Source organism: Erpetoichthys calabaricus, chromosome 1 (genome assembly GCF_900747795.2).
Source record: "Erpetoichthys calabaricus chromosome 1, fErpCal1.3, whole genome shotgun sequence".
Lineage (NCBI taxonomy): Eukaryota > Metazoa > Chordata > Cladistia > Polypteriformes > Polypteridae > Erpetoichthys > Erpetoichthys calabaricus.
The window spans coordinates 244,835,005-244,853,837 of record NC_041394.2 but is presented as its reverse complement, the minus strand read 5'-3'; the positions used below and the strand labels follow the sequence as shown (position 1 = coordinate 244,853,837).

At 36.7% G+C, this 18,833-nt stretch overlaps 2 protein-coding genes across 2 annotated transcripts in view; both read left to right on the top strand.

Moving 5' to 3' along the window:
- The window catches only part of LOC127529042 (uncharacterized), a 481,049-nt gene that overhangs the window by 340,930 nt on the left and 121,286 nt on the right, over positions 1 to 18,833 (top strand). The window lies entirely within an intron of this gene.
- usp44 (ubiquitin specific peptidase 44) overlaps positions 1 to 18,833 on the top strand; it is an 88,775-nt gene that overhangs the window by 29,535 nt on the left and 40,407 nt on the right. Inside the window, exons 2-3 of the mRNA XM_028813507.2 lie at positions 8,032 to 8,104; positions 11,182 to 12,740. Of these exons, the coding sequence (XP_028669340.1) occupies positions 11,253 to 12,740 (1,488 nt within the window). The 5' untranslated portion in view covers positions 8,032 to 8,104; positions 11,182 to 11,252. The remainder of the gene's footprint in view (positions 1 to 8,031; positions 8,105 to 11,181; positions 12,741 to 18,833) is intronic.

Below are 18,833 nucleotides of genomic sequence, written 5' to 3'. Positions count from 1 at the left end.
ATCACAGAAACATCGGTATCCACTATGACAATGCACAGTAACAATACACGTGACATCCGTCTTGCCACACTATTAATTATAGATGAATGTACAATGGCATCCAGTCACTTACTCAACACCATTGATAAACTTCTACCAACATTGATGAATATTAATATTCCCTTTGCGGGAAAGGTACTTTTATTAGGATGAGATTTTAGACAGTGCTTAACTATTACTCCACTTACAATGCGCTCAGCTATTGTTCAGTCCACCTTAAAATACGCGGACAATTGGCATTGCGTTGATGAATAATAATATTCCCTTTGGAGGAAAGGTACTTTTATTAGGAGTAGATTTTAGACAGTGCTTACCTATTGCTCCACATGCCATGCGCTCAGCTATTATTCAGTCCACCTTAAAATACGCGACCAAACTACAATACATATACAGGCGCGAGACCTGATTGGTGATAATACGAAGAAACGAACAGTCCGCATATTAACAGTGAGTTCGATCCTACTTATTACTTATCCATATTCCTAACGATAAAGATCAAACAAGTCATCAATTCACGATCACGGATACAAAACTACACGGCTCGAGTAACGGGACCGCAAACACGAACCCGCATCAAAAAAAAAAATTCACCTCGGCGCGCTTCTAAAACCGCGGATCAAAAAATGTTACGCGCACAATTGGCATTGCTTTCTAAAGATACACTTGGTACAAAACATGCGATTTCCAGATCCTGAATATAACAATTGGTTATTACAACTAGAACATTGTACACTCACCAATACAGATGGACTTCACCCAGATATTATTACAATTCCTCAACCCTTCATCTGCGACGACGGAGATATTTGGAACAGCGGTCTCATTAGACCAAATGACCCTTTTAACACAACGAAGTATATTATGTTCAAAAAATATTACTGTTAATCACATTAATAACCAGGTCATTTCATTACTTCCTGAAGAGTCACACCTCTTTCTAAGCTCTGACAAAGTTGACTCTGATGACGACAATGACCATCTTAATTTCCCCTTAGCATATTTGAACACTATTAACCCAGCCGGATTACCACAACACAGTCTTAGCCTTAAAAACGGAACAATACTCATGCTATTAAGAAACCTTAACACTAAACAGGGTTTATGCAATGGTACACGTTTAGTCGTCAACACCATAACACACAATGTTATTCAAGCAACAGTTCTTACAGGATCACATGCTAACAATACTGTTCTAATTCCTAAAATTGACCTTACAAGTTCTGACCTGGAATTACCTTTTACACTTAAACAGAAACAATTCCCCATTAAACCTGCCTTTGCCATGACCATCAACAAATCACAAGGACAAACCATGCACAAGGTTGGCATCTACCTATCTGAGCCCGTTTTTGGACGTGGACAACTTTATGTGGCCTTCTCACAACTTTGACGTTCATCTGACGTTAAAGTTAAGGTCATAAATGCTCCATGCCAAGGAAAACTCATTCAAGGACAAGACACCATCTTTACTACTAATGTTGTTTACAAAGAGATTTTCCAATAAACCTTTACACTGTGCCAAACACTTTATTGTTTGCTTCCTATCTGCGTCATCTACACCTTCACACTATGCTATATCTCATTCATACATCACGCTCTTTGTAATTTCCCAACACCAGGGGTTGGCGAGCGAAGCCCTCTAGTATTTTATAAACAATGAGGAGCAATTTGCAAAAATGCATACAATAATAGCTTATCAAAATACTAATTTAAAATAATAATAAAAACTATTTATTTTCATCAATAGCAGACAAAATTACAAATTTAGCAATATATGCATTTAATTTCTCTTCTTTTTTAAGAAAAATTGTCAAAACATAAGCAATAACCAATATAAGAAAACATGCTTATATAAGTGAGTTGTACTTGAAGTGTTTCAGAGCAGTGACAGATTTGCATAAGATACAGTCATCCACTTACAGTCCACAATCACTTGTTAGCATAATTCCATTTTATAATTGCCACATTTATTTTACTAAAGATGAGAGACCTGTATAGTCACCAGTAAAGGTTAAACTAGAGAGAGACTGAGTTTGAAGAAATATCGGACAAGAGGAAGATAGGGGGCAATCAACCAAACATAAGCAGAGCACGTTTTTGCCCCTGATTAATTGCAGTGCTACTCCCAGGCAAGTTGGGAAATGTGATCTTTATGGGCTGTTTGTGGCTTGCCCTGGGTCTTCTCCCAGTGGGTCAGTTACTACTCAGAGCACAAGAGTCACCGCTGTGCCAGTTACTTGATCTGTCGCACAATCATCTCTACTCCTCCGCCTGTGAACAAGACCCCAGAGTAACTGAGCTCTTTTACTTGAGGCAGCTGTTCAGCCCTTACTCAAGAAGAACAAGCTGCTATTTTCTAAGAGGGGACCAGAATCTTATATTTGAAGGTGGTAATTCTAATAACAAACACATTAGCCTTTATTAAGAAAATATTAAGTCAGTGGTTGCAGACCTTTTGTGTACCTCTGATAAGACTTCAGTTTTTAAAAACTGGAAAAAACAAGTGAATGCCAGTAAAGTTCTCAAATGGTTAACCATTTCTATGGATTAAAGGGATTACTTCCTCTGCAATAGGATTTTTTTTATGAAATGTTCTCTGAAATTCTACTCCTTGGTTATACAGTAATCTCTCGCTATATCGCACTTCGACTTTCGTGGCTTCACTCTATCTTTTATATGTAAGCATATTTAAATATATATCGCAGATTTTTTGCTGGTTCGCGGATTTCTGCAGACAATGGGTCTTTTAATTTCTGGTACATGCTTCCTCAGTTGGTTTGCCCAGTTGATTTCATACAAGGGACGCTATTGGCAGATGGCTGAGAAGCTACCCAACCAGAGCGCGTATTACGTATTAAATAAAACTCCTCAAATATATTGTGAGCACGGGGGCTGTTCGCACCCCTAGAGGATACGTCCGCTCCTCAAAAAATACTGAAAGATTACCTTCACATTGCTCTCTTCCTTGCTGGGCATACATATGGCTGCTTTGTCAAGTGATATGCTTCCCGCACTGTGCTTCGCATACTTAAAAGATTAAACAGCACGTATTGATTTTTGATTGTTTGCTTTTCTTTCTCTCTCTCTCTTGCTCTGACATTCTCTGCTCCTGATGGAAGGGGTGTGAGCAGGGGGGCTGTTCGCACCCCTAGACGATACGGACGCTTGTCTTAAAATGCTGAAAGATTACCTTCACGTTGCTCCCTTCTGTACAGCTGCTTTGCCAAGCGGCATGCTTCCGCACGGTGCTTCGCATACTTAAAAGCTCAAAGGGCACGTATTGATTTTTGATTGTTTTTTTTTTTCTGTCTCTCTCTCTCTCTCTCTCTCTCTCTCTCTCTCTCTGACATTCTCTGCTCCCGGGGTGTGAGCAGAGGGGCTGTTCGCACACTGGCCTAGAGGATACGGACGCTCCTCTAAAAAATGCTGAAAGACTACCTTTACATTGTACATCCTTGCAGCTGCTTTGTACGGCGGTGCTTCGCATACTTAAAATCCAAACAGCCCTATTGATTTTTGTTTGCTTTTTTCTCTCTCTGACATTCTCTGCTCCTGACGCGCACTCCTTTGAAAAGGAAGATATGTTTGCATTCTTTTAATTGTGAGACGGAACTGTCATCTCTGTCTTGTCATGGAGCACAGTTTAAACGTTTGATAAAGAGACAAATGTTTGTTTGCAGTGTTTCAATAAAGTTCCTGTCTCTCTACAACCTCCTGTGATTCTGTGCAAATCTGTGACCCAAGCATGACAATATAAAAATAACCATATAAACATATGTCAGGTGAAGTGCTGTGAAATAAATATTTGCCATCTTCCTAATACAGTGGAACCTCGGGTCACAAATGTCTCGGACCACGTACAAATCGGGATACGACCAAAAAGTTTGCTAAACTTTTGCATCTGTTCACGATCACACACTCGGGTGACGAACAAGCCAGTTTCCCTTCCGGTTCGTACGTGCCGATGATTTCCGCATGTGTTCAGTCTCTCCCTGTGCAGAGAGTGCTAGAGAGAGAGAGAGCGCGAGCGAGCGTATATATATTTACATACAGCTCGTATGGTCCGGAATCCTATGGGGGAAATTACTTCGTGTCACGACCAAATCAGGTTGCGACCCGAGTTTTGGAGCGAATTACGGTCGTGACCCGAGGTTCCACTGTATCTTGTTTTTGCTTATTTATTAATTGAATGGCTTTGGATGATTAGACAAAATGCAATATTAGGAAACCTGAATGAATACACAATATGGCTTTTAAATAAATACTTTCCTTATTTCAAGGAACAAAGTTATCTAACATCCATATCACTCTTTTGAAAAAGTAATTGTCCACATTGTTTCAGTACTTGTTTGCAGTACATTTAGCAGCAACTAAAAATTTCCTGCAATTTGAGATCAGTCTTTCATATCACTGTTCAGGAATGTTTGCCCAGTATTCTTTGCAGAATTGCTTTAATTCAGAAACAAGGATAGGTTTACGATCATGAACTCATTTCAGGTCCTACCACAGCATCTTTATTGGGGTCAAGTCAGGTCTTCAACTAGACCACTATAAAACCTTCAATTTTGTTTCTTCTTAATAATTCAGTTGTGGACTTTCCTTTGTGTTTTGGGTCATTGTCTTGCCACATAATCCAGTTAAACTTCGCTTGAGGTCACAAACAGATGACTGGACATCCTTTTTATTTTAATAAGTTCAGATTTCATGGTTCCTTTAGTAGTAGCAAGTCTTCCAGGTCCTAAGGCAGCAAAGAATTCCTACACCACTTCATTACTGCACACTTTTTATTTTAGATATGATGTTCCTTCTGTTGAATGAATATTAACATTTTACCAGACACAGTGAGACCAGTGTCATGCAAACACTTCTATCTTTGACTTGTCAGTCCATCGAACATTATTCCAGAAGGCTCGGAGAAGGCTTCATCCATGTGTTTCTTTGCAAATGCAAAACTAGCACTGATTCTACTCTTGGATTACAGAGGTTTCAGCATTTCTCCCTCCCATGAATTCCTTTTTCAATCAGTCTCTTTCTCATCACTTGCCTTAGCTGAGACTAGAGAGGTATCCAGCTCATTGAATGTTTTACTGAGATTGTTTGTGACTTCTTAAATTAATTCTTACCATTCCCCTTTAGTATGATTAGCTCGGCAGCCTTTTCTGGGTAGATTCATACTTATCATTTGGAGAAAATTATTGTGATGCAGTAGAGTCCTAGATCCTTAGTGTAATGGCTTTTTACCTTTTACTTACTGGTAAGTCTCAACATTTTTTTCCTCATCTCTTCTGGAATATCTTTTGATTGAAACATAATGTTCTTCTTGAAACCTTGTTGTGACTACTTTACTTTCACCATAGGGGTGAACATATGGGTGAGGTTTAGATTCAGGAGGGCTGGCTGCAGTCAGATCTGGCTGTGTCCAGTCAGCTGACAGTTCCTTACTATTGGCTGACTATTTTAGTAACTATGGAGGCAATTACTTTTTAAAACAAGCAATACTGGTGTTAGATAATGTTATAACTTAAATACATTAGTACTAGGGTGTTGTACCATGTTAGCCATTATGGATATAGTGAGAAGTTAAGCAAAATGACACCTTTTATTGGCTAACTTGAAAGATTACAATATGCAAGTTTTCGAGGCAACTCGGGCCCCTTCTTCAGGCAAGATGTAATGACTACATTGATTACATCTTGCCTGAAGAAGGGGCCTGAGTTGCCTTGAAAACGTACATATTGTAATCTTTCAAGTTAGCCTATAAAACGTGTCATTTTGCTTAACTTCCATTAGATAACAATTAAGAAACTTTGTCATATGTTTACTGTGGTTCACTTTATCTAATATCATTTTGTGTGTAAATATGCAAAAGTTTTTTTTTTGTTTTTTTGTTTTTTTTTTAAAAAGCTTCTTTTGTATTATTCTTATAAAGTATGACTTAACCTTAATTAGCTTGGGCAAACATGCATATGCATGCACTGTCCAGACTTCTCTCGCTTTTTTGTTATTTTATATGTTGAATGGAATATTGTTAACCTCAGTAATCACAATTCAAGATGGCTGATGAAATTCTTTAAAATTTGAAGAACATCCTGTTGTAAATACTGCATGAAAAATACATCTTGGAGCTTTTAGAAGTATTAAAAAGGGAAATTTCTAAACTGCTTGAACAGAGGCTGATGACTTTTTCATTTAATAGTGAATTGTAGGTTTTTTTTTTGTTTTTTTTTTTTTACATAGTTTCCCAGTATTTGTAAACTCAAATATTTTTTTAAATTGTACCTGCTTGCATGAATTCCTTATTTGACACTGGTGGGTTCCTTTTAAAGAGAAAATCTAAGAGTCTTACTCAAAACAGATGCTTTAATTTTTAATTGTTTATAAGTACATATTGCAATGTGTTTTATAAAGAGAAACTGAGATTCCTATTAAACTACATATTCTGGCCCCTGCAAATGTGCTTAGTATATGAAATTGTTATTTTGTAAAATAAAAAAAAAAAAAATATGAATTCCTGTCTCTCTGTCTCTATCTCTCTAGATTAGGGATGCTCCTATCAGGTTTTTTTAAGGCCGATACTGCTCACCGATTTCTTGTTACTTGATCTGCCAATTTTTTTTCTTTTTTCTTTATCCATTTAAAAAACTTTTTTACACCAATCTCGTGCATAACCAGACAAATAGAACTCTTATGTGCTATATTAAAGTGTATTTTTATAGTTAAACTATAGACAACAGGTGTTAAGTATATTTTATGAACAAAATGAAATTCTGTAGGCTTATTGTTCAGTGGCCATAAAATACTAAAATAAATAAAATTTCCTTAAAATACATACTTTAACGAATAAAATATGTACAAAAATATATTTATCCATAAAACATATGACATAAAAGAAAATAAAATGCTTCTTATAATAATTACAAGCTGTCATTTGTTTAGTTTTTTCCGTAATTTACCTGTATGAAACAATTCTTAATTAAAAAAAAAAGTAGTTTTCACTATTTCTCTAACAACAAATATATTTATTGTGGCCAGCAGGGAGCTTGTCAGCTCCCCAAACCAGCATAGACATGCTCATACACAAGTTCCACAAGCATAACACAGGCTTTATTCTGTGGGAAAGTCTTCCCAATAGTTTCCCATACAGTAAGCACAGTCACAGTATAAGCACAAGAGAATAAAGCACATGTGCCCTTTCTTTCCTTCTTCTTCTTCTTCTTCTTCTTCTCTTTCTATGTTCTGAATCCACTCTTTCCAGCAAGCATTATCCTCTCCCTCCCAATTCTATATATATATATATATATATATATATATATATATATATATATATATATATATATATATATATATATATATATAAAATTAAAATTGTAAGTTGTTGCATTTTAAATAAGCCCGCTGTTCAAACTCAAGCAGTGTCTGTTTTAATTTAAAGGACAAAATAAAGAATTCCTTAAAGTTTGTCTAGTTGCACGGGACAACTTCTCAGATTACTGTTTTTTTCAGTTGATTATTTTCTTTACTGTAAAGGCTAATATTCCAATCACCTGTCATTCACTAATAAAACAAGCTTCCATTCCCTTCTCTTTGTTTACACTTCAGGAAGTTTGCTGCAAAGGAAAAAAACAGACACAAACTGGCTCAACTACCATAATACCTTGCTTAAAGGAGCACTGCAACCAAGTAACCATAAAGATTAGAAAAGCAGCGCCTGAAGGTGTAATTTTTCTGATTTAGTTTTATAGATCATCAATAGAGTCTTTTTGTTTTAAGTGAAAATTGACCGATCAATCGGAGCTCCCGTACTCTAGATAATTTGTGCTTACAAACATGCATAAATTATAGTAGAGAGAGTACCTATACTTTTCCTCTTTTAAGTGGTATACAATTACAAGATTTGTGCATGTGCACAATGCATGTCCATTTGTGTAAATGAGAATCATCTGAACAATTCTTAATTTTTTGTTTTTCTCTATTTTTTTTCTCTTTCTGAAGTATCATAGCTTCAAGTTGTACATCATGCTGCCTGTGTCATTGTACCATTTATATTAACAACAAGATGGAAACGGTGAGTTTGTTGGTAAAATTAATAGATTTGTAACTGTGGAGAATTGTATGCAAAAAATATGTTATTCCTGAAGTCTCATGGTGCTTGTCATTTAAGGGGATGAATTATGTTTTTGAGTACATACAAGATAGGTATTCTTCTGTATTAATTAACTGCAGTCACATAATTCTATCTTTTATTAAGCAACTGATATCCAATATATACCTTTTGCAACAAAGTTCAATAAGATCAGAATCAGAATATCTTTATTGACATTGTAACAAATACAACGAAATTAGGTGCAGTCCCTGCGGTGTCACAAAACAAAACTTGACCTCCTTGCTAGCTCTAATATGCTCCATTATCACACCAGGCCATTTGTTCACTCCTATCACATTTTACTTGGGATGCATCAATGTAGATTTACCAATTCTAATAATTTCCCACAATACTTGCCAATGTACCTAATGTACAATGTATTTAAAAGAAATCCAGTACCATATAGTGCATTGCTTCATAATCACACAGTACCCACATACTGCAAATAAAAATTTAATTTCTCTGTATTTTGCATTTCTGTGTTTGTTATTTTACATTTCCCTGTTTTTGGTGCTGTTGGATTAACCCACTGCTCTTCTGGCATTATTGTAATATAATCAATGGCTAAACACGTGGTTTATTTTCCCATAATATTTCATATTTCTGTTATTAAGTTATAACAGAGTTTAACAACTATTTAAGAATAATAGAACATAATGGCAAAATGAGCATAGCAATGAGAACCAGTACCTCTATTACACAAGTCCTGAAAATGCCTGTTGTTTAGCATTATTGTGGCAGCTGATGAAAGAAATTCAGTAATTTATTTCTGATGTGCAGGGAAAATGAATGTGGGTTATTCTAAATACTTTGAAGAGAAGCAAGTTCTCAGTCTTTTGATTTTTGTACACTTTTTAAGAACCTGAAGATAAGAACTTGACAGGTGACAAAATCTTGAGGATTTTGCTATGTGGGACCAAAGTTGATGTTCTTTCATTATTTAGTGGCACGAAGGAAGTGGGAGGGAATGGAGGATTGCAAAAGTTAATTTATGATGTAGGGTCATGGTTAGATCACTGCTTGAGCCCGGCAGAAACTTCTAAGTCCAGCAGGAAAGGAAATGCCTTAATAATGGAGAGTGAACAGAAACTGAACTGTGTTTGTGGGCTGAATTTGTATTAAAAATATGTGTTCATTTATTTATGTGAGAGGGTTATTGATCAAAATTTAATGCAAAAAACATTTCATTTTTCATCTGCACCAAATTATAGACTAAATGTTAATCTTGTAAAGGTGGATTTCACCTTATTTCAGCATCTATTGTTGGGACTTAACTGCCTTTGATAACAGAAATTGTTTTATTTTATTAGGTCCAATGGCGACCATATTTTCCCCTTTTATACTCTTAATTGTTTCGACCTTAATAAAATGTCTAAAATCCCACACGCTTACCACTCTGCGATCAGGTACTTTAGCACTTCCTCCCCCTTCCCTTCTACATCTGTTAACCTCAGGCATTTAAAAAGAGTAAAGAAACAGGCAGGAGTTAAGTTACACATTTAATTATCTATTATTGATAAAATGCACAAAAATATCAAGGAAGCAGAATTCTATGTGGATATTGGCAAACAATACCCTTACAGCCTAAGTAGCATCTTGCGTCCATAGGCAGCTGTCGGCTTATCTCCAGTCTAGCTTGCTTTGCTACCACATAGTCTTTGAATAGAGTATTGAAACCTTCCACATGCCTACTTCAAAATGGCTACCGAGATAGAGTTATCTTCATTATGGTCTTCTCTTCATGGACAGATGGTGAGAGTGGTAGAGGCAAGGTGACAGACTTCATACCATTCTTACCACAAAACACAAATCAGTAGGGCGTCGAGGTACAGAATAGCCTCCGATTCAGAACCAATCATAAACATCCATACAGACCAACAGAATAATTTTCCAGTCCCTTCCCGACCAGTTACAAATGAAGGCACTCAGGTACAACTAATCCTCCATTTGCTTTGTTTGGTCAGTTTATGGCCTTCCTACATTGGATGGATTGTAGCTCTAAGTCCAAATACAGTCACCATTGCCAAGCTGGTCTGATGCTCCATCCCCTTCACCATAAATATTTCATCCTGAGTCCATCCTAAAGTCTGGGAGGAGGGTTGGTTAGTTAAACATCAAAGCACAGCTGTCGTCATCAATGAAGTAAAACATGTCTACTAAAACACTATATAATATTACATTTGCTTTGTCTAGTTTTTGAATGAAGGTGTACTAAATATTTGTCAACATATATGCTAGAAATCACTCCACCACAGAGATCAAATGCATTTTGAGTGTGTCTGTGAATTTAACAATTGTATTAGGCGCTTTATGAATGACAGATAATAATGGGTCATAGGGAAACCTGTAGCTAAATAAAGTGTACTGGAGATTCTGACTGACATCATGGAAGGGCGTTTCACCCCCAGTATCAGAAGCACTTTAGAGGCAGTAGGCCAGATCTCCTTAAATACATGTAGGCAAAAGCCATGTATAAGTTTGCTGTATACTATAAAATAGATGATAGATAGACATAAGTTTCTAATATCCATCAAGTTTTTACATTTGCCACTTTGTCATGAAGGTGTAAATTATTTACTAAATTTGATCCTACTATACACCCTTTAAATACCTCTGTCATGCATCTATCTCAACCCCAGTACAACATTTGAACTTTCTGTTGTGCAAAAGAAAATTTTGTTGGGCTAGCTTGAGTGAATGACTTTTGAGTGTCTATTGAAAGATATGTAAAACAAATCTCAGACAAGACTTAAAATGTGATGTCCTTTTACATAATGTTTTGTGTAAAAGCAGAAAATGTGAAAAATAATAACTGCTCACCATATGCAGACAATAACAAAAAAAGTGTCAAGCTATGTGTACCTTGTATATTATAGAAGTATAGCCTAGTTTTAAGTCAGAGAGGTATTGTTAATGAAATCACTTTTTCAGGTAAACTATATGTTGTGTTTGAGGTTTGAACAGGTGCCTGACAGTAATTTTGCCAATTGTTTTTACAGGACATGGTAGAAGTTGTGGGCCAGGCATGTCACACAGCTCGCCTTGCTAAGAACTGCAATGTGAAATAAAGATGGATAAATGTAAGCACGTTGGCCGGCTGCGCCTTTCCCAAGACCACTCGAGCCTAAACCCACAGAAATGGCACTGCGTAGATTGTAACACAACAGAGTCGGTTTGGGCCTGCTTGAGCTGCTCACATGTTGCCTGTGGGCGCTACATTGAAGAACATGCTCTTAAGCACTTCCAGGAACAAAAGCACCCGGTAGCACTTGAGGTGAATGAGCTTTATGTGTTTTGCTACCTTTGTGATGACTATGTGCTTAATGACAATGCCACAGGTGACTTAAAACTTTTGCGCAGTACTTTGAGTGCCATTAAGAGTCAGAATTATGAGTGCACCACCCGGAGTGGCCGTACACTACGCTCTATGGCTGCTAGCGATGACATCTCGGCTGGCAGTGTACAAGAGCTGCTTCGTGATGAGGACCGCATGTTTACGGCACTTTGGCATCGACGCCACTCCCAGTTGGGCCGTGTCTTTCGTTCATGGTTTGAACTAACTGCAGGAGGTAGGCGACGAGCAGAGGAAGAAAGGCTCAGGGAGGAGGCAGAGATGAAAAGAAAAGAGGCTAAGGAGAGAAGGCAGAACTTGAAAAGACAAATGAAGGAAATACTGGAAGGTGCTCCACCACGGAAAAGCCACCGTCTCATGGAGCAAAACCAAAAGTGCACCCCCACAAAGAATGTTCAAGCACCTGTGCGCAAAAGGACATCCCGGGTGCCAGCACAGCAACGAATACCTTTAAGGACTAGGACAAATAAAACTTGCAAGGTAGTAAGAAAGAGCACGGCAAAATCAAAACTTAAACTGAACACAGTCACAATGCCTACCTCACCCAAAGCAAGTACAATTAAGCAAGGAGACTCTCCAATCAAACGGAGGCCTACAGTAACCCCTGGGGTGACAGGACTGCGAAACTTGGGGAATACCTGCTATATGAACTCCATTTTACAGGTGCTAAGTCACCTGCACATCTTCCGCAAGTGCTTCCTGCAGCTTGACCTCAATCAAGCCTTAGAGCACCTATCTAACACTGCAAATGGAAATGCCCAGGCTCTCTGTAGTCTGATTCAGCGCCATGGCAAACGTGGGCTTGTTTCCTCAGTTAATTCAAAGAAAACCTCTTCAGTGGGCCTTAGTGGTGGTGCATTACGGAGCAGAAACATGGAATTAATTCAGCCCAAGGAGCCTAGCTCCAAACATATCTCACTGTGCCATGAGCTTCACACACTTTTCCAGGTAATGTGGTCAGGGAAATGGGCCTTGGTGTCTCCTTTTGCTATGCTTCACTCTGTTTGGAAACTTATTCCTGCCTTTAGAGGCTATTCCCAGCAAGATGCACAAGAATTTCTCTGTGAGTTTCTAGACAAGGTACAGCAAGAACTTGAGACTACTGGAGCACTACAGCCCAGCAGTGTCCCAGCAACTCAAAGGGAATTAATCAAGCAAGTCCTTAATGTTGTCAACACCATCTTTCATGGACAGCTACTTAGTCAGGTGGGTGATACCTTTTGAGATTAATTTTTTGTATTGCACTTTATAAAATGTTTATACTATATTCAAGATGTTGTGCTGATGTTGAATCAAATGGCTTACCCGTGCTGATTTCACCCAGTTTTATATTTAATATATGTTAATTATATTTAGTGCTTCACAATATATACAGCTTCTATTCCTTGGAATTCCTAATACATAGCGGAGATAATCAATCTGTTTTCCTGGTGTGAATGTGCTATGAAACTCAAGTGTTCAAACAAAAACCAGTTATATTTATATAAAAGGTTATATTTGAATATGTTAATTTCAGATAAAATATTAAACTTATAAAATTTGTTGCACACTTTGGAAAAGTTTTATTAAAAGTATGTATCTGCACACACAGTGATTCTGACCTTATTGAGCTTCGTTTTGTATTTTTTTTAATCTCCGAATCTCCTTCTCTTTTTTTGAGCAATTATCAAAACCAGTTTCAGTAAAAGTAAAGCAGCATATGCTTAAGTTGTTTTTTATTCACCTTCTCACATAATCGCAGGTTACATCCCTGACTATTCTTCACCTGCTGAACAGTTGCTCTATCTTTACATGTATTTTTCAGTGTTCTTAGCTGAGATGATTCACATTTCTTTTCTTACATGATGTGTTTTAAGATTGTGGATTATGAAAAATAAAGTTGTATAGAATTGCTCTTGATAAAATACTCAACCACCTTTTTTGTTTTTTCTCTATGTTTGAGAATACAGCTTTGAAATGTGATAATTTATGTCTTTAAGAAAAGGAAAATTTGAGTTTATTTGCAAAAGAGGATTGTTGTAATGATTTATGCTTGTTATGCATGTCTTGTTCCCCATCATAATTCCCTGTAATGCAAATTTACCTTTGCCCTCTCATTAGCTGTTAGCAGTCTAATCAGTCTCTCTATCAGCTCTGCTTACTGTGAACTGTGTTTTATAGTGCAAAAGTGTTCACATGTTAACCTCTAAGGTTCTTTTTATATCGGTGGACAAGATGATACTGGAAATGCCTACACTGCTGATCTTGATTTACATGTACACTAGAGGTGGGCGGTATGACCAAAATTCTATATCACGGTATTTTTCTAAATTCTGCCAGTTTCACGGTATTAGATGGTATTTTTTTCCCCATGCATGAGTGGATGTTAACCACATTTTCCACTGCAATTACTGCAGTAGACTGGCTAAGAATAACCTATTAGACTGTTATGAGAATTGTACATCGTACAAAAAGACATTTTAATGTGCACACAAGTATTAATCCAGGTTTACATGGCCCCATAAAGTGATAGTTTTCAAGGGGGTGGCACTAAAGAGAAGGAAGCACATTGCATGACAGATGCAGTCAAAATATAGAACCTTTAATTGAACAAATTTTGCAAAAGCTTAAACTATGATGTTGACAACATATTTTCAACCATCCAAAGAGGTATTTAGACTTAGTAAAATATTCAGAGGTGTTTGTCAAAAGTTGGATTGCACTGAACACGTCTTAGAAAAGGAATAAATAGTAAATATTTTTTGTAAACCAACTACACTTTCTGTTAATGTTAACAATCTCTGTCCACTGACACGTTAAAGTGACTTTTTAAACAACTTTATCATCATTAAACTGCATAATATTTAAACTAATAAATAATAACAATAAAATACATAATAGTATTACTGATAGTTGCACCATTACTTCAAAGCTTCAAGCCCAGGTGCATTACACAGTATTCACCAAATTAAAATAAAATAAAAAAAGTGCAACTTGGTGATGACATCTTACCAACTGTATCATCATTTAGGGAAACTGCATTAATATGGACCTTGCTTCAAGCTAAGCGATATACATAAATAATAAAAACTGCAACTTGCATTTATAATGCTGTTTGTGGTATAGCCCTATGGAAGCGCATATGGGCCACTGTGAAGAAAAAAAAATATGGACACGGAAGAAAAAAACAAACTATATGTCGAGAATAAATTCGACATGTTGACTATGTCAAGATTAAAGTCGACATTTCCACTTTATTCTCATAGTTTATTTTATAATTAAAGTAGAATGTTGTAAACTAAACTTCATCCTAAAATCAATGTTTAATTTACTAGATTTTCTCAAAAACCGTCACAAGTTAATGCAGCACATCAAATACTTTGTGTTAAGTGTTCCCCGACCCAGTCGTTAATCACTACACTTCTTAAACTGACTTCCTCCGCACTAAGAGGAGGCGCCTGCAGCAATCACCGCACAGAATCCATTCACTTCATGATATTCCTGCTCTCTACCAAAACCCCAGTTCCTATCTTTCCTTTTTCTTTCTCCACATTACCAATCACCACACGATAAATGTCTTTGTGAAATTAAAACTTGTTATTAACTTAGCCGACGGAGTGTTCAGAACTTTAAAAATATCTTCGTTATACATGTTTAATTATGCCATCCATTCAGAGTTGCGCCCATCTCTGAACGAGTCGCCAGCACAGGATGGATACAAGCAAAACATACACTAGCAAGTACAAAAACAAGTACAACTTGGCTTGCAGTATTATCCAGTAGTATAGAAACAGTATTTACACATCTGACCTTTTAAAACTAAAGTATCTCCAGGCGACGGACGTGACTCCTTTTTTTCGGCAAAAGTTCTTCTGTTCATCATGTTCAACTTTTAGTTCAGTTTCGGAATGCTCTCTGTCCATTTTCACCGCGCGGCATACCTATGCTACCGCCCACTATTTGGTGGTGTAGCAGTGAAAAAGAGCCCTAGTGCAACAAATCTGTGTTTAGCGGTGTAGCAGTGAAAAAGGTCCCCACTTGAACAGTTTTCTGCTGCGCCATGTTCCGAACGTCGTTTAGACAATTTAAACCGGTGTTGCGGTATAAGAAAAATCCATATCATAAAAAAAGTAAAAAACGGTTTTCAGTATGAACCGGTATACCGCCCAGCACTAATGTACACCCTGCAAAACTTGCCTGTTTAACATTCACTTGTTACAAATTGCAATGGCTGAGTCTGGCTCCCTACTTCTCTTCTCTTACTTCTCTCGCTAGCCCTTTAAATACTTGTCTTCATTCAAGGTTTGGCTCCTCCATCTTCAAACCCCCCCCCATGGCTGACAGTATGATGTCACTGCCTACCTGTCAGATAATTTTCATGTACCTGTATTAGCTTTTTTCCCCAAACCCTTTTGCTAAACTCTTATTTAAATACACACAATCACAAGTAATAGTAGTTCTTCCTTTGTGAGCTTTATGATATATTTGTAGTCTTGGTCACACAGTTCTTTCACTTGAAAACTACATCTAATCTACATAATCCTAAAGTAAAACAATCTAGTTAAGTCTAACTGAAATCCTTAAACCCCCCCTTATATACTAGGTTTTACTTTGTCTACGTTCTGTCAGAGAATTTTGGAGAGTGGAAGATTACAAAGGTCCACAAAGTAAGAGTTCCAGGGTTGAGCAGGTCACCAGATGTGGTACTCCAATATGTTTGGTAACATAATGGTGTGGTAACACTTTTTTGTACCTTTAAGATAATTAATTTTGGCACAATAATCCAAATTAGTGTCTTACAAGGAGTTTTGCATCTCCCTACAAATAAAGGACTTTCTCAGCATTTCTACAGACAGATCACAAGAAGTAAAATTCTGACAGAATGAATATCAATACAAGAATACATAATAAAAAGGAAAAATAAAAAATGTAACATTAGAAGAACAAATAGAATGTACTGTGTGGGACATAATAATATTTAATAAGAAGGTTATTTTGTATGAGTTTAAAAGCTTTTTAAATACATTCACCACAGTGACACATTGCATATTGATTGATCTTCACTGCAGCCTACACAAGGATAGGCTTTAGTTCCACTTAAATCCTGAGTAGAATATCAAAACGAATTCAAGAAGAATTCAGGAAATGATAAATGATTCAGTAGACAGATTCTAACTATAAGTTATGTGTATAGCTAGACGGATGTTATGACATAAACATTTTCTTGAAACACTCCTTAGTTTGAAGTACCTGTCATTTTCCTGTAGCGGTGAAATTTATTTTGTGTGCATAAGATATATTTCCATATCTCAGTTTAGCTTTGGTAACATGTATTCTGCTTTCCATTAAAATACAACTCTACTGTGTACAAATTCAGGCAACTGCTGTATTTATAAACATGTGACTTAAGATGGGTTACAGGTCACATGCAGATTCTGTTAGTAGTGTTTTGATGTTGCTATACCCATTTAGCACCTGGCTTTTCCTTTGCACATATGACTGGTGAATGAGATTCAAGAGAGGAGAAACATCAAGCCCAGTAGCTCTACTTTGTTTAATATGTGATCTGTAGACATTTAGCATTTCATCTCTTCATACTACAATGAGATGTCATGCAAAATGACACCTTTTACTGGCTAACTAACAAGATTACATCTTGCCTAAAGAAGGGGCCTGAGCTGACTCGAAAGCTTGAATATTGTAATCTTTTTAATTACCTTGTAGAAGGTGTCATTTTGCTTGACTCATCTTTGCATCCGTAACTTCTGACACGCTACAACACCGTAGTGCTACATCTATTCATACTGAGACATCCTATTGAAGCCATATGTATTATTAAGGAAGCCTATCAGAGAATGTTTTTTTTGTTTTGCATCGGATGAGGAAATTCAGTCTTCTTGAAGCAATATTGGTCCAGTTCTACACAGCCATCACCCAGTCGATTATGACATCATCTATAGCTGGCTGGCTTGGTGCTGCATCTGTTCAGGCTAAAGCCAATCTGCAACACATCATCAGAGCCCTGTAAAAGGAGCATTGGCTGTAACTTACCGCACATTGAAGTTCCTATAAGAGTCCAGGGTAAAAAGGCGGGCCTCAAAGATCAATGCTGATCCGACACGCCCAGAGCATTACCTATTCCAAAGACATCCCTCCAGCACATATCTTCATGCAGTGAAAGCTTTAAACAACATGTCACCTAAAAGTTTTTTCCCCACATGCAGTTATTTTTACTAACCAGGTCCGAGATTCTACTCCGTATCTATGAATACCCTCATACTAGACTGCCTGGACATTTTTAACCTACTATCTTTATTTTATGTATTCCTCTTCTATGTTGCATCATATTTTATACTTTATTTTCTTATATTTATCTTTTGTATTCTGTGTTGTCCTTGTATGTTGCACAATACTATCAAGACAAATTCCTAGTACACAGTAGTATACCTGGCCAAAAAGTAAATTCTGATTCTGAAAACTCAAGCAAATATAGAGAGAATGTGCAGTGCCTGGACAGGGACTTGAAAGCAGGACCCTGGGGCTGTGGGACAGTAAGCATTTACTACTGTAACACTTGGCTGTCTTGACCATCTCTGTGTTGTCTTGTTCAACCATTACTTTTAACAAATTTGGCAGTGATGAGTCTGAGTTATTTATATAAACCCATATATTAATGTCGTACAGGATATTTTTTTAATGTCTTTCCTTTAAAGTTACTGTATTCTCTACTCAATCTCAGGTAAACAGCAAATCCTAAATTGCAGTTGCCTAAAGAACTGAGGACAGATGGCATCCTTGTTAAGTTCCACATCCTGATGTTTTTATTGTTTACACAAAGTGAATGTTTAGAGTTTCAGTATAATAGTTTGCTCCTTGTGAGTATGTTAGGTTCAAACCTAAATTTATGTAACATGCCAAAAGTCATACAAAAAGTCAGTTTCCCCTGGGGGTTTAATAAAGGATATCAAATCAAAATAAAAGTAAAATTAAAAAATGCTTCCTATATTTAAGCTCTGACCTTAGAGAAATTAGATTTGGATAAAGTGCATATTCAATTAATAATAATGTGTTAGAATGACTGTTTGCCTTTGATAACAACAACATTTATTTGTATAGCACGTTTTCATAAAAATGATGTAGCTCAAAGTGCTTTACAAGATGAAGAAAGAAAAGAGAAAAAATATAAAAATTAGGCAATACTAATTAACAAAGAATAAAGTAAGGTTCAAAGATCAGGGAGTACAGAAAAAAAAATCCAGATAATCTGACCTAATGGAAGTATATAGATCGAAAACAGCAGTGGACCCAGGATAGATCCTT